A 17,016-nucleotide genomic window follows, 5' to 3' on the forward strand; every position below is an offset into this window, starting at 1 on the left:
CTATATATTTTAAATCTTATAAAAAGGTTTACTAAAAATTCATTTGGAAAACTATCACATGGACGAGTAAAAAAAATAGCGTTGATCATTTTATCTTTTAATTTCTGCCCTACATGTTCTTCTAGCATACATTTTTAAAAAACATAAGTTTGTCCAATTGAAAAATGTAGTGAAAAAAATCAGAACCTGGAACTATCAAACTACCAAATAAGGAATTCGAGTCCACGGCGAGTGATTTAAAGTGTATTAAAAGAATATTATCCTTGAGGTTTGATGACGAATAGGCATATTCAAAGCATTTTTCACAACTGTGGTACTTTAAGCAAATGCTTAAATACTCATTAAAAAGCCACAAATGTATGTAAAAGCATTTTGCTCTGGCAGCTTTACATTTTTATATGATGTGTTTTCAACAGGCAATGTTGGGACGTTTATTATGGGATTATTTCCAGTTATTAATATATTTACCTTTGATGGGAAGCTTTATCCAAATTTGCTAACAAACTATATAAATCATTGATGCAATTAGCATTTTCTGAATGTTGAAAATAGTTAAGTCAAAAAAGCTTTTTAAATGTTCTTTGAAATTTAATTTGAGTAGGATTTATACAGTTACCATTTTGAGTTTAAGTTATACCAAAAAAGTTTTCCAGACAATCTTGGTTTAGTCTGTTTGTAAAAATTGTCTGAACTTTATTGTTTTCATTTGATAAATTTGAATAGTCGAAGCAAGCCTGCAATTGAAACTAACAAACCATGGACAAATTTTATATTACAAATCTTAATAATATCATCCTATTTATTAGTTATTGTGTTAAATTCTAAAATTTGTAAATTGGTGAAGTATTCAGACATTTTATATAAAAATTCAATGATTTGACAAGATAAATGTCTGGTTATTCGTTAGTAGATGAACGAGAAATAAATTAATCAAACAACTTATCCATTGAATCGATAAAATCTATAGTACCTTTTGCTGTTGTTAGTAACTTTCCTAAAGTCATCAATGTTTCTAAACTTGCAGCAACTGTGACTCATTACATGACAAGCATATTATATTTCACTAGCATTTTTTGAAATGAGTTAGGATTTAAGTGAATTTCAGTTAATTTTGGAGCAAGGCGTGAAGTTGAATTTTTTTCTAGGTCAAACAAAAGGTTTGAAGATGATCTTTTTCTGCTACTTTATCACCAGATTGAAATTTATAGGAGAAGAAATTATTTCTTGTAGCTTTTAACAAGTGTGGGGGGTCAAACATAAAAATAATTTCTTTAGTACCAACGTTGAAGTATGGTTTACTAGAAGATATACCCAATGATGTAAAACATTAAAAGTAAGAACCAAGGTCTGAAAATCTTTAAACAATTTTGACGAACAAATCACACCACCAGATGGATATATTAAATTTTAACTTAAAATATCAATGAAAAAAACGGTTTATTTTTCGGATTTTTAGGTTGAAATATACACAGTTAAGACTTATGAGGAATCTTATTTAAAATTTTCAATCCTTAGCTATAAAGATTAAAAATTTTATACATTATTTAACTACAAAATTATTGGCAAACTTTGTGATTTCTAATTTTGTCAAAGTTTTGATTGTAAAAAATTCTTGCCTATGAATCTTTAATATTTCTCAACTGTTACAAAAACCTTTGAGAAAATTTGTATTGAATTTTCAAGATTTATGACAATAATTAAAATAAAAATTTTAAAAAATTGAAAATTTCTCATGATTAGAATTAATTCAAAAAGAGTCCAACAGTTTTAAAAATGTTATCAGGTATGGAATAGGCTAATATTAACATTTGGTGAAAATTGAAATTATTTAAGGTTATTCACTATCATTATGCTCATAAGTCATAAACTCATAAATAATAATTAATGTAACATTCCAGTAAACTTTATTTGGTGAAAGGTAGAAAAATTTCCTTCAGAAGTATGAGGAAGCTGGAGTAAAATTTTCAAATGTTAGCTATAAAAAATAAAAATTAATTTTACAAGTTTTTGATAGATGAAAAAAATCGAAAATTTCTCATGGTTAAAAAGTCAAAATATTTTTAAAATTTTATCACGTATAAAAACTGTTCATACAAACATTTTGTGAAAATTTTAAATATCAACGGTAGTTAGTTGTTAAATAACACATAAAAAACAAAGTAGATATTTCTGAAAAGTGGTTTTGCGTATTATAATTTCTCATTTTCTTTAATTTATTTGTCGTTTTTCCCGATATATTTGACTACTGGGAATTTCTTACTTTTGGCTAACTCAAAAATTAAAAAAAAACTATACAAAATCAAAAATGTAAAACATTAGCAAAATCAGGATAATTTTTAAGGTATTTTTCATATCTTTTATTTCTTAAGAATTTGTAAGTTTGTATAAAGCAATGTTGATACTCAAAAAGCATATGAATAACGTTTATGTTACTTAATAGTTTAGCTTTGAAATGTTGAAACCATTATGGACTATTGAATATACAAGTTATTTAAACATACAATACCTGTCGATAGACCATTAAATTATAATTATTACACTGGAGAGGCATAAAATCCAACCACAACTGTTAAATAATATGCAATCCACAGCATTTCCAGTGAGACAACACTTATGATTATGTGAGCAGTATATTTAAAATTTGTTTTTGCTGGACAGATGACAACACTGTTGTATATTTGATATACAGTTTCCTACTTTTCCTAAATTTTGCTTTCATATGAACACTGTCCAAACAATAAAAACACAAAAAAAATCAGCCAAATCAATCAGTCAAGCAGCAAATTTTTCTTACTAAAATAGGTACATGTTATTTCAACAAACGTCTTTTCTGTTTCTACAAAGGTAAGTTCATGTAGTTTTCTTTGTAAGACAGCAACATTACAACATCATATGCACGTGATTGCGATTTCTTTGCAATACTGTTTTAATGGTCTTGAAGATTTTAGAAACTATTACTACATTTAACAATAACTGGTGGGGACACAATTTATTTTAACGCATATTTGTCTTATGTGAACAACTCCTGATTTGCATCACTGATAGATTATTTTTAACTATAACATTAGTTATATGAAAACATTCCATTCTGTGTTAATGACTTACATTATTGTCAATAAAAATAAAATGATGACTGCACTGGGCATTAAGTACAATCAAAACATACAATGTTCATGTATTTACTGGAGTGGACATTTTATATTTTTATGGTAAACCCTTTCTGTTATTTGACATCATCAGTAAAAAATATACTTTCATATACTAAGAACCAAATGATATTATAAATTATTAATGATAATAATATGTTAGCATTTTGTGCATGTATTCTATCACATGTACAATAGTAGATAGCATAGTATAAAATGGGATCACAAGCTATGTTTGATTAAGAAAATGCAGAAAAATTAAGTAATAGATAATATAAAATTATTTAATGGTATACAACATAATTATTATGACATTGATAATTGATTACATACATCAAATTACTTTTTATTTATATAGTAATAATACATAATAATAACAATACCACAGTAACAAATGTAAGAACGCATATCAGCTTATACATTGAATTATGATATAATTTGAACATTCCATGTTTAATATTTATTTAAGCTATACAAATACAAAAAAATATTTTATTGTAAGAAATAGTTACAATACATTGAATGTTGATTACATAAATTGAATTAAAATATAATTGATAAACGATACATATGTCTTATAAACTAAGCTTTTATTGTAACTCAATAATATAGTACTTTGTATATTATAATTTACACATTAAAAAAATGTAAAAATATATAATAAAAGGAAAGCGACAATTTATTAACCAACCTTGTTATTCTCTCTCTAATATACTGGAATATATTTTATGAACAATTGTAAAGGTATTTTTACAGATAGCACAAATAAATAGTCTGCAAACTTAATGAATACGATTGAATATACTTAATCAAACAGCAGAAAAATCATACAGATGTTTTAGTAGTAATAAATACTACTATCCTGACTAGGTTAAGAAAATAGTTAATTGGCTTGTCTCAATCGATTATAAACTTAATAAATACTTCTGTATAGTAGATGTTGGAATTTAATTTAATACCAACAATTCATTTGTAATGGTTATTCTAACATAATATGGATCATAATAAAAGGTCTATAACATAGCAAAGCACTCTTTAAGAATACATCATACTGAAGAAAAACTATATAAATGATTTATTTGCAATGACAACTGTGTTGAATTGGAAAAAAACATGTGAGAAAATATCCTACACACTCATTTTTAACGTTTAAAAGAAAAATGATTCAATGAATTCAGAATGCACCTCTATTGATTTAAAGTTGATGCTTGAGAAAAATAGTTATTATCGAGAACTTATTTGTATGGTGATTCTCCCGTATAAATCTCAATAGAAGTTTTGATATCCTAGCAAAACTTACATTAAAATCTAACATACACGGGAGAAAAACCATACAAATATTTTCTTCATAATAAATTAATTTGTACTATGTTTACTTAAATGTTAAAATATTAAGTTGATGCTTGAAAAAATTCTGCAATTGAAATAATATAATTTAATGTTTTTCAGACATTATTGATTGATTTAATTAAGAGATATGAAAACTACTGTGTTAAGTATAAGTTTAAGATTTAGAGGAGATTTACTAACAACACAACATTTACATGGCTATTCTCAGCTATACATTTCAATGAGAAATTTGATAACCTAGCATATCTCACATTAAAATCAAACATTCATAAAGGAGAAAAGCCATATAAATTATACACTCTCGATTTCAAATGATATATTTCGGGAAAATAAAATTAAAAGGTTTTCAAACATTTTTGGTGAGATTAAATTAAGGGATATGAATACTAGTAGTAGATACACCTTTAAGGCTCAGAAGTGATTTATTAACAACAAATCATCTGCAGGTATCTACACCATTATACATTTTAATAAGACATTTGATAACCTAGCAAAACTCACATTAAAATCAAATTTTAACAACGGGGAATAACCATTTAAAATGAATAATACTAAGTTGGCCTTAAGTTGATGGTAGAGAAGAGAAAAAAATGATTACCAACAATTCATATGTATGGTTGTTCTCCCGTATACATTCTAATGGAAGTTTAGATAACCTAGCAAGACTTACTTTAAGAATACAAATTTCACATGAGGGAAAAACCATACAAATTTTGTATGAATAATACTGTGTAGACTTAAGATTGATTCTCGAGAAAATTATTTATTAAAAATATATGTTTTAAATGTTTTTCAAACATTTTTATTTTCAAATGAAGTGCCATGAATACTACTGTTGGCTGTAAGTTTATAGTTCATTAAATTAGTTATAAACAACTCATCTACATGGCTATTCTTTGGTATAAGTTCTTATGGGAGTTTTGATAATCTAGCAATACTTACATCAAGATTGAAAAGTTAATACCAGAGAAAGGCAATATGAATGTTTCTTTAACAAATAGTAAGTATTATGTTGACTTTAAGATGGTGCTTGGGACAATTATTTACTATAAATATCTTTTTGGTTTCTGATTTATTAAAAGGCTATGAATATTACTTTAGGATTTAGGTTGATGGTCGAGCGAAAAATAATTACCAGCAACTCATATGTATGGTTGTTCTCCAGTATAAGTTCTTATGAGTTTTGATAACTTAGCAAAACTTACATTAACAACACCAATATTCACACGGGGGAAAAACCATACAAATGTTTTATTCGTAATAAATAGTACTGCATAGAATTATGATTGAAAAGCCTAACCTTGAGAGAATTATTTATTGTGAATATGTGATTTATGTTTTTTATAGCATCTGGGATTCAATGAATTATTAGCCGTAGGAATACCGCTCTTCTTTCACCAATCAGTGTTTGAGAAAAAGATTCAAAACACAGATTATTTTTTATGTATTTCTCCAGTATAAATGCTAAGGACCAATTTTGATAACTTAGAAAAATGTATATTTAATTCATAAATTAAAATTAGAGAAACACCATACAAATGTTTTGTTTGTAATGAATACAACTACAGGGTTAAATTTAAGTCGCTGCTTTAGAATAATATGGTTCGATACAGATGCATGATTGTATGACTTTTCAAAATTAGTAAGACAGAATTTTGAATTTTGAGTAAGAATTTATAACCAACAGTAAACGCAAATTGTATACTTTTTTAGATGTTCTCACCTTGTGTTTAGTTGTAACTTGTTGATGCTAGACGATTGTTATTCTTAAGATTGTTTTCAATTTTTGACTGCATTGCATACAATTATCACAGATGCAAATGATGGGACATAATTGTTTTCATTTATGTAATAAAATAGTATCATAGTATAATCAATTATTTACACTCCAATTTTTATTTGATCTTCATTTTCTGTAGTGTATATAGAAACATGCTGGTACCTGAAACAATAATAATTTTACACTATTTATCATAAATATTTAATTTATTACCTAGTTTGTTTAGCTTGGTATTTGAGTTTTTACAGAAAGTAACAATAAGATGTGTAACTTAAAATTAATATTTAAGACTAATTGTCTTTTCAAAAATGTGTCCAAGTCAGTGATTAGTAAACATAATAAAAGTAATTTACGAAGTGTCTTAACTAAGTATTTAAATTAAAATATTTTAAAATAAATAATTCTAAGATACAAATTTAGGACGATGTTAAAAAAATATTCATTAAAGAACGAATTCAAATTGTTCAAGTTGTATATCTTTTAATATAAATTATATTTACACTTTAAAGTACTATGTATCGTACTTACTATAAAATAAATTATGATGTGAGTGACGTAGCAAATTTTATGCTCAGCACATCGCATTTGGCTCGACTAGTAAAAAAATTAGAATGAAATGACCTGTCATAAAATTTAAAGGTAAGATTATTATCTAGGCATTTTATTTTATTTAATGTTAAAACGAGTTACGAGTACTTTAAAATTGTATATTGCTTAGATATCTTACAAAACTCATAATTAGTCTTAAAATTAAAATACAATAAAGGTCTATGCCATAAAAAGTTAATCTTACGTTTAAATTTTATGATGTCAATTCGCCATCATTTTTAAATCAACAGAGCTATATGTGATTTGCTGAGAGAACACTAAGGTATAATACGGAAACAAAAAAATTAATCTATAGAAAAACAAAGTTTCTACAATATGTACAACAGCCTACTTCATAAATCATTATTGAAGGACATACAATTTGAAACAATGATAAAATAATGCTGTTTAATCTCAAAAGACAATAATAAAAAATAGCTTTATCCAATGTAAAATTATTCAAACTTAGATGAAAATATATGATTGATATAAAATTCATAAAAATAATTTGATGTTTTATCCACTTGTTTACATTACATTGAAAATGTTTGTTTAAATTGTTTTAATATAATTGTCTAAAACCATTTTACATACAAGGCTTAAGAGGGATTCAGCACTGTTTGTTTTCTTTTTTTAGCCCCCCAGCAACATAAATTTACTCAAAATCATTTTTTTTTGAGAGTAAGACATATCAATTTGTCTATATATTCTCTCAAAACAATTTAATATCCATTTAAATTTACAACAATGTATTTTATATTTTTGAAGTTGAATATAAATAAAGTTACAATACAATATAAAACTGATTTATCAAACTTTCAATAATATTATTTTCTATTATTTCCCAAAGATAAATAGTACACTATCATATAATACCTATTTATGAAATACTGGTTTGGTATAAACAAGCCCTATATTGTATGGCTAATGTACTTAAAGCAGTGAGAATAATGGGCATTTTACTATTTCCCTATTTGAAATTCACAAATTTGAGAATTACAGGGACAACAAATAAAATAGCAACTGAGTATCACAAAACAAGCAGGTACTCTCCATAAAGAAACTAATAAAAGATACTTACCATTGGCAATCATAATCCATCATCAGTTACCATCATAATCTAACCGCAATTCGGTTGGCTCATCAATATGTTTTTGTAGGACATTATTTTCTTGTTTGATGTACACATTTAAGTACAGCAGAATAACAATTATCTGAATATCAATCCACCGGGCTCAATAACTTGTAATCGTATTTTGTCATTCCACATAATCATACTTGTAGATTATATATTAGCAGTTTTAGTATATATTTATGTGTACAAATTATTTTATAAAATATTAAAATTGAATGCTGATTATCGATAATCACCGCAGCTTCAGTATGTATTTTTCAGTTAGTCAGGAGATGTCTAACCTTCGTATTAGTTTGTCAGTCATTATAACATATACTAAATGTTCAACTTTTAAGGTGCTTTATTTTAATTATCTAGATATTAATGTAATGGGAAAATCCACGCCATCAATAAATTTTCCGGATAATCAGCATTCTACGGTAATTTATTTTTGGTCCATATTTTATAGATGAAATCTTCAACAACTTGGATATTTGTACTATCAGTACATGCCTAGACAAAAAAAAACATAAATTACTAACTTGGAAGAAGTTATTATAATGTATAAAATTGATATAAATGTAAATAACTAGTTAAGGCACACTTCTATTTGGTCAACAATTATGTTAAGTAAAAATTGAAAAAAAAATTATTATTAATAATTAATGTTAAAAATTCAGGTGTCAGGGAAGTACTCAAAAAATTAAGCATTAAAAAAATATCAATATTGAATTGTTTATTTATTTGCAACGTTATTATATTATTCTTCAGTAGAAATCTAGATACCATTGCTATTTATAAAATACAATTTAATTTGTTGTTAAAACGCAATAGAACTGTAGAAGGAACTGAAATCAAACAGAAGCATTATTCTAAATAAAACCGATTTATTTATTAAATTGTATTAATAACTATTAGTGATTAGTATGCCAGGCATTTTTTGTTGTTCTTTTATAATAGTATGCACCCACAATTTTAATATAACTATAATGTAATGTACTTGAAACTATTTACATACTTTTTATAAATTAATTTATTAATATTAGTTATTTACAACCTAAATGCAACATTAAATGGCATGACATACCGAGTTTCTAAAAATATTTAAATTGAAAATGTTATTCAACATTAATTGTTATGCAGTTGTGCATTATTATACAATAATGTATAATAATTGGACAATATTGTCAACTATCGCTACATTGGTTAAAAGGAGGTACGAATATTCAAAATGTATTATCTTTTATTATACATGAATATTAATTTCTTAAATAATTCATGATACAAAATATTATTATAAAAAATATACCTGTTATATATGTATACCAGAGATATTATGAATACTTTGAAACAAAGACAGTCGCGTGGTGAACACATGTCACCAGGAAAATAAAAAATTATATATGTCTGCTCTGAACAACAATAATTTAATAACTGAGCTGATAATGATCAAAATATGACTCATGAGAGTTACTACAGATAGCTCAAACATATATTGCATTTAAGCAAAGCTCGATAAGTGAAGTAGTTTTTTCAACTAGTTAAAGTAAGTTACTTTAATACAAAAACAAAGTTAGAATATAAGTTAGTTTCTGAAATTTTCCAAATTGCTAACTTAGTTGGTTTGGTGAAAATAGTAACTTAAGTTAGAGTAGAAATTATATGTTGGATTTTTTTATAGTTTAAAATTGGTTTGTTAAAAATATACTAAGAGGATGTCACAACCTCTGTGGCGTCTCCATCTTACATAGGCACAACATAGAAAAAAACTGTTTTGGGCGTATTTAGTACTTATTGTTTTTAACAAGTTGGACTAGATTATTTTAAACATTCTACCAATCTAGTTAACTTACAAAGTTAATATGAATTAAGACTAACTTGTTAGTGCCTAACTTTGTATTTAAGAAGCATTATCCATAGATATATAAAACAACTAGGTAGTTGACTCCCTATTAGCACATGCATTACTCCTATTTAACACACCAGCAATGTTCACATAAAATACCATGAAAATAAATTGTGATCAATATAGTATACATAATATATATAATTTTAACACTAGAGAATAAAAGAAGTACATGTTCAATTAATTAAGCCATCATCTATTTATATTGTATAATTGCTTAATAAGTCTCAACAATACATCAAAAAAATATTATCAAGGTAAAATATTGATGTGAAAATAAAATTTGTTTAATGAATATGTGCTGTGTGCTTTGTGAATTTAACATATTAGACGAGAACATTTAGCCAAATGATAACCCTGTTCACAATTTTATCAGGATTAATTTAGTAAATACATTATCCAACAATCTGTTATTATTTCTTCAAACTCACTACTTCATTACTAGAATGCAAATCAATAAGTGTAGGAAAATGTTTATAAAGCACAATGCTGTAGATCACATTGAGCGAATTTATTCATTACTACAAGAATAGTAAATGCAATAGGCCAAATCACCTACTGCTTGACCGCAAATCAAATTTATGCTACTCATTGCTATATCAATTTGTGTTGTCTACATGGACACCTAAATCACTAGCACATTAGTCGCAACTGGGCAAGTTGAATACCTTAAGTGAAAACGGACTTGTCGTTATGTAGTCACTCACTCACAACTTTAATCACTGACAGAAAGCGAGTGAATTCGCCTAATATTATCTACGCCAGAAGTAAGTGATCACTAAACACGCCATGTAAAAAGTACGAGTTTCTTTACTTACCAACGAGAAAAACACCAGACGACCGACACTGCCCACGGTCATAAGTCACGACTTCGATGAATAATTACAGTTGTTACTTTTTTACTATTGCAGAGAAGTTTTTGGGTAATCGATAAACGAAAATATGAAATTAACTATAATTTATATTTTATTCTGTGACTTAAGGTCCCCACACACCGCAGCGGTGGCGGTGGCGATAAAATGAGTCCGGACGGCGGACACAATTTACCGCGACCGCCAAGACAAAAGAATTTTACCGCCACCGCTGCAGTGTGTGGGGACGTCCTCTATGAGTTGTAATGAAGGTGAGTAGCGACGGTGAAATCGTGAAATGCAAAGCAAATGTCAAACATCAAACAAACAAACATAACCTAACTTATGACTAGGCGTCCAAGCGTCCAAGCCATCAGTCATCACCGACAATCGGTGAATCGGGTATCGCTGACCAAAAGATCATCATCTGGCTCTCAGAACCATGGTTTACATACGCAATGATGGGAAGATAAAGTGATAACTGATACTAATCGCAGAGTTCTGCCCACCCCCTCACCCATTCACGCGGTAGACATTATCAGTAAACACGCGTCAGTGATAACATTAATTTTTTGGGAAGTTATTGTTTGTGTGGCGAAGAGTTACATTTTACATAAATACGTAATATTATTTTTTTATCTATCTGCTCCTCAGTCTACTCAACATTAAGAACATAGAATTATAATCTATGAGAGCCTGTGTGCGCAAGTTCATCGTAAACACGATTATTATTACTATCTAAGTGACAATATGTCGTCGTCGTAGACCGGCGGGTGTTTGTTGATTATTCACCGCCGCCTGATAAAAATATAAAACTTGCACTCTGTAGTCTGTACGTACGCACGCCAGCGCCGCAGCCCCGTCCCCTCTCCATCGCCAACGACGCCTCAAACTTTTGCCGACCGACAGACGACGGTTAATCGAGAAACTTTCAATACCTATCGACTACCGATGCTCGTCGTGGTACTGTTGGCCTAGATCGTAAACGTTAATAATAGTATAATATATTCAATAAATTGTATACATGTGTGATATGTGTATAAAACAAATTGTTAAAAATGCTATGACGTTCAACACCATTACATAAACTATTACATTCAACGTGTTTGTGTAACCTTCATGTTTATTGACAAAAGCATCTGTTTGTTACAAATCATGGGAAATTGGACTAGTTGTTGCTCATACAGCAGCCCCTTGTCTAGGCGCAAGGATGCCAACGGCGCTATAAATGAATTCACGCAAGAGGGCGAGGAGAGTGTTGGGAACTTACAGCACATTAGTGAACGCGAGCATGACGACTGGAACACTGACCCATCTGTTCATCCAAAAGTTGCTACAATATTTTTAGAAAGATCAAAAGTTGAAAGTAAGTTTAATATCCAAGCCACTTATTGTCTATTTTTAATTAATTTTACTTGGTTCTTATTGCAATGAGATGCCTACCCAAACTGGTCTTAGAGTCTTAAAACATGAATTTGTGATTCCATTCAATATTATATTAGTATTAAGTAACATTGGCCGTTTTTTTCTACAAATAGGTGCTTACAACTTCCAAATGACCTTAAATACATTTTTTAGTTTCTTAAAAATAAGATAAGTAATTATTTTTGTGTTTTGAGTTTGAGCTTACTTGCTTACTAACCTTAAAACTATTTAAACAACTTATCCTTGCTTAAATATATCTAGTTTATCTAGTAACTCTTTTACCTAACGATAAAGGTACCATCCACTAATAACATAATGAATTCTATTTCCTCCAATATTCTCACAATGTAAATTTTGCAGTATGTTAACATTCAATTTATTATTTTAAATGTTAATGGCTAATGTGAATACATTTTGTTTTCAATTAAGGATCTTATTTATTTATTAGAACCTATTTTAATATAAACACATTTTTTTCAGATGGTTTAACAAGAAAACAAAGTCAGTCTCAGGTTTGTATACTTATATATTTTACTGTTTATAATACTGAAATTAATGAGTTGCACTATACGTTTGATATTATACAAAGTGTTTTTTGTAGTTATTATAATAACTTAAACTATTTTGTACATTTTTAAACATTTTGCAGATTGTAGACTTCAGATCTCTAAAAAAAAGTAGTTCATGTTCAACTATATATTTAGATGATAGTACAGTATCTCAACCAAATCTAAAAAATACAGTAAAATGTGTAGCACTTGCAATCTACTATCATATAAAAAATAGAACTTCTGAAAGACAAATTGAAATTTTTGATGAAAAATTGCATCCTTTAACTGTAAGTATGAATTTAATGAACTCTTAATGATTATATTTATTTAAATATTTTACTTGAATTATTAGAGGGATAGAGTACCTGATAACTATGATGTTCATAGTCCAGAACATCGTCATATATATAAATTTGTTCGAACATTATTTAATGCTGCACAATTAACTGCTGAGTGTGCTATTATAACATTAGTTTATTTAGAAAGGTAAAGTTATTATTATTGTTATTTAGTTATTCTTATTTTATTCATTAATTAAAGAAAAAAATTATAGGTTATTAACTTATGCAGAAGTTGATATAACGCCTGCCAATTGGAAAAGAATCGTTCTTGGGGCAATTTTGTTGGCTTCAAAAGTATGGGATGATCAAGCTGTATGGAACGTAGATTATTGTCAAATTCTTAAAGATATAACAGTAGAAGATATGTATGTACAGTTTATATTAATATTTTTAACTTGTGTATTCTAAAACTTTTTACTTCAAGTAGCTTATTATATTACCTTTTTTTTTTTTTGTCCCGTTTTTCACCGACGGCGTCGCGGGGACTGCTTTCACAATGCTTCCGCAAAACTTATTATATTACCTATATTTCATAAATGCAACTGCTTAAAATATTATTTTTATTGGGCTAAAACTGCCCTTAATTGTAATAGTGAAGCTAGTGATATACAAAAAATGTTATTGTCACATTAAATTCTTCAATATATTATTTATGAATATATTAAGTATATAAATCTTAAACAGAAATTATAATTAACAAAAACATCAACTGTAAGACTGTTAAAATTTTCATATCTGAGTGCACAGCAGTGTGTCATGCCAAGTTCAAGCAGCATGGTGTGTATCTTATATGATTTTAGATATTGACACATATTTTAAGTCTCTAAAATCAAAAAAGACTATATACGAAGTATTTAAAAATCTTCAATATATTTTTTTGATAAGTTAAAATGTATAAATCTATTCAAATTAGTTGATTATGTTTAAGGTAGGTACATTTTTTTTGGTAAACTGTACTCAATACTTGATTAATCAAATATTTTATTTAGTTATACAAATTACAACAATTATCAAGTAATAATATTAATTAGAATTCAAACTATAGTTGTTCAGCATTTTAGTTAACTGCTAATATAAGGCGAAAATTGTTGTTGCATATCAAAAAAAGGTATTAATATTTAATATAACAAGGGTCTTACTCACAGTATACAATGTGTGAGGTTAAACATTTGAAATGTGTAGTATGTAAACATGATCCAGATTCTAATATTGAATATTCTCTAAGTTGGAAAACACATTGTATTGTTTATTTTTCATTAGTCATTACTTCTTTAATTATTATTTAAGTTGATTGATTTACATAATTATTGCTTAGGTTTGAACATTCTTTGAATTTATACTATTTGTAGTAAGTTAAAATTTGATATTTAGCTTCATTTGTTAATTTGATTCAGGTAGAAAAATACATTTTCATTATTGCGATTTTATAAATTTTTGGATTTTTGATCATTTGTCAATTTACAGTCTACTATATTAACAATCTATCCAAATATAAAAATAAATTTTTAACATATTTACTACTTGAAAATCATCTCGACAATCCCAACAGCCGCATTTAACAGATAAAATACTTTAGGTCCAAACTGTACCACAACTACACATTACGGGGCTGGTGTTCAAACCCTAATTTGGAACCTAAATATTTTTTTGAAAAAAGTGTTAATCTATTGTAAATGAGGGTTGATAGTCGCTGTTTATATTATGGAAAGTAATCTAGTAAATCGTTGTATTTAACTATTTTATCATTTTTTATAGACTGCATTCTAATATTTTTTCATATTATTATAAAGTGAAGTCTGATGCATAACCATGGCATGGATTTAACTTTTTTATAAGTTTACAAAGCCCCTGTAGTTTCATTTTAACAGATTTTTTTCTTCTATACTTTTCCTGTATAACAATTTATAACCTTAAATAGTATTAGCCCAATTGATATGTGATAAATTCATCAATAATATAATAGATAGGTACCTAATTTATAACCATTAACATAGTTGACATTGGTTATTTGTAGACCTTTGATCTGTTGATCTTTTCAGTGTGTAATCAAACATCATTGCTAATCAGTAATCATCTATAATTGAAATCATTTATATTTTTCATAATTTCAATTGAAAATGTTCACTAATCGTCACTATTACATTTTAATAATATGATCAAACTTAATTATTAATTTCGTTATTTTACATAAATAGAAATTTCTACAGCCACAATTGTAAAATAAATATAAAATTCCAATTGGGAAGCCTATATTTGTTTGGAGTCGATGTGCACACCTTGCACTTTCTGTAGTTAAGGTTTTTGACACTTAAGTACTTAATACTATGATATCTTTTTATAGTTATTTAAAGTTTAACAATATGTTTTTGTGTAATATTTAGGTATTTTCTACAACATCAATGTAATTGTTAAACAATATTTATAATATTATGTACACACGGAAATTTAATAAACCATATAACAGTGAGTTTTGCTTGGTTGGTGCAGATAATAATGTCAGAAATAATGGTTTTATTTTAACCATTTGATTCCACAAAACATTTTTTCTGTACATAGTTCTGTATTTTCAAGTAAGCTTCAAATAAAACTTAAACAATATAAAAAAATAAATTTAAAGTAAGGAAAAAAAACTATAACTTTTTTTGATTTGATTTGAGTGACTTGTAATTGGATTTTCATAAGAACCATCCATTTAACTTTCTATTTTCGGGAAAGAGGCAAATTTTTTTTAACCATTTACATCAATTTTTACGATTTTTGAAATTTTGTTTAATATTCAAACTATAGAAATAGTAAATCTTTTTCTTTTTTATACATACATTTTTGGACAGGAACTACAATAATTATACGTTTTAAACGACAGTATGCATATCGATACTCTGACAAATTTATAAATTCTATTTAATTGTATTCGTAATACCTATAACAGCTGGTCATAACATAATGAGTTTGAAAAACCGTAAAATCAATAAAAATGTTTGTAAAAGTGATTCAATTATCCCGTACATGGTGATTCTAATAAAAGATCCATTTAATATTTTCAACAAACAAACCTAACCTTGGTTTAGATTTATCTTTTCCAATAAACATTTGATTCTATAAACCGGTGCTCATATTAAGCAGAACTCATTGTATATGATATCATTGATTATAAAAACATTTGTATTGAATACTTTTATAATCAATGATATGTTTAAACTTAATATTTTATATTGATGATTTTAATTCCAAATTCTATTAATAATTGGTATTAAACGTCATAGTCCAAGCATACAATAATTATTGTTATATATGAACTATATATTAATTCATTGGAAAATGAGATAGCTTAGCTATTAATAACCATACTATCAAATAGTGATAAAAAAGATGAACATAATAGGTTTGATCTTAAAAAAAAGTATTAGCCATTGAAATAATGTTTTGTATCAAAAAGTACAAGTTGTATTTTAATAAATTTTTATTTTTATTTAGGAATGAATTAGAACGTCAATTCCTTGAGATGCTACAATTTAACATTAATGTTCCATCCAGTGTTTATGCCAAATATTATTTTGATCTACGCTCATTGGCTGAAGACAATGAATTGACATTCCCGGCAGAACCATTAAGTAAAGAACGAGCTAAAAAACTAGAAGCAATGTCTAGAGTATTTGAAGATAAGATAACAGCTGAATTTCTGAAAAATGGTATAAAAAAATGGTCTAGTCTAGATAATGTGAGCAGTAATACAGTTGCTCGTAAAAGTGTTGCTATATTATCTTAAAAAGAAACTAAAATGTTTTTACATTTATAAAGAGAATGTAACGTCACCAATATTGTGATTATTTGTAGGATTAATGTTTTAAGTTACTATAGTTATAACTTATAAGACTTACTTTCTCCATATATTTTAAATCTAGTGTTTTTATTAATTTTTTTTCTTTTTTGATTATATAATATATATATATATTATTTGTTAGTA

The 17,016-nt window shown here is 27.0% G+C and overlaps 1 protein-coding gene and 1 long non-coding RNA gene across 2 annotated transcripts; one reads left to right on the forward strand and one right to left on the reverse strand.

Moving 5' to 3' along the window:
• Positions 1–4,045: 4,045 nt before the first annotated feature.
• Positions 4,046–11,177, reverse strand: LOC111034478. Its single transcript, XR_002604543.1, has 3 exons — positions 10,703–11,177; positions 7,946–8,491; positions 4,046–6,438 (listed from the first exon to the last, which is right to left on the reverse strand). It is a non-coding gene; the product is annotated as an uncharacterized LOC111034478 (long non-coding RNA).
• Positions 11,178–11,303: 126 nt separating this feature from the next.
• On the forward strand, positions 11,304–16,973 carry LOC111034477 (cyclin-Y). The gene is made up of 6 exons (XM_022315744.1): positions 11,304–12,101; positions 12,641–12,672; positions 12,810–12,998; positions 13,064–13,197; positions 13,265–13,417; positions 16,527–16,973. Exons 1-6 carry the CDS (start codon positions 11,855–11,857, stop codon positions 16,816–16,818), a joined length of 1,047 nt encoding a protein of 348 aa, XP_022171436.1. The 5' UTR covers positions 11,304–11,854; the 3' UTR covers positions 16,819–16,973.
• The last annotated feature ends 43 nt before the right edge of the window (positions 16,974–17,016 follow it).

Source organism: Myzus persicae, unplaced genomic scaffold (genome assembly GCF_001856785.1).
Source record: "Myzus persicae strain clone G006 unplaced genomic scaffold, MPER_G0061.0, whole genome shotgun sequence".
In the NCBI taxonomy this organism is placed as follows: domain Eukaryota; kingdom Metazoa; phylum Arthropoda; class Insecta; order Hemiptera; family Aphididae; genus Myzus; species Myzus persicae.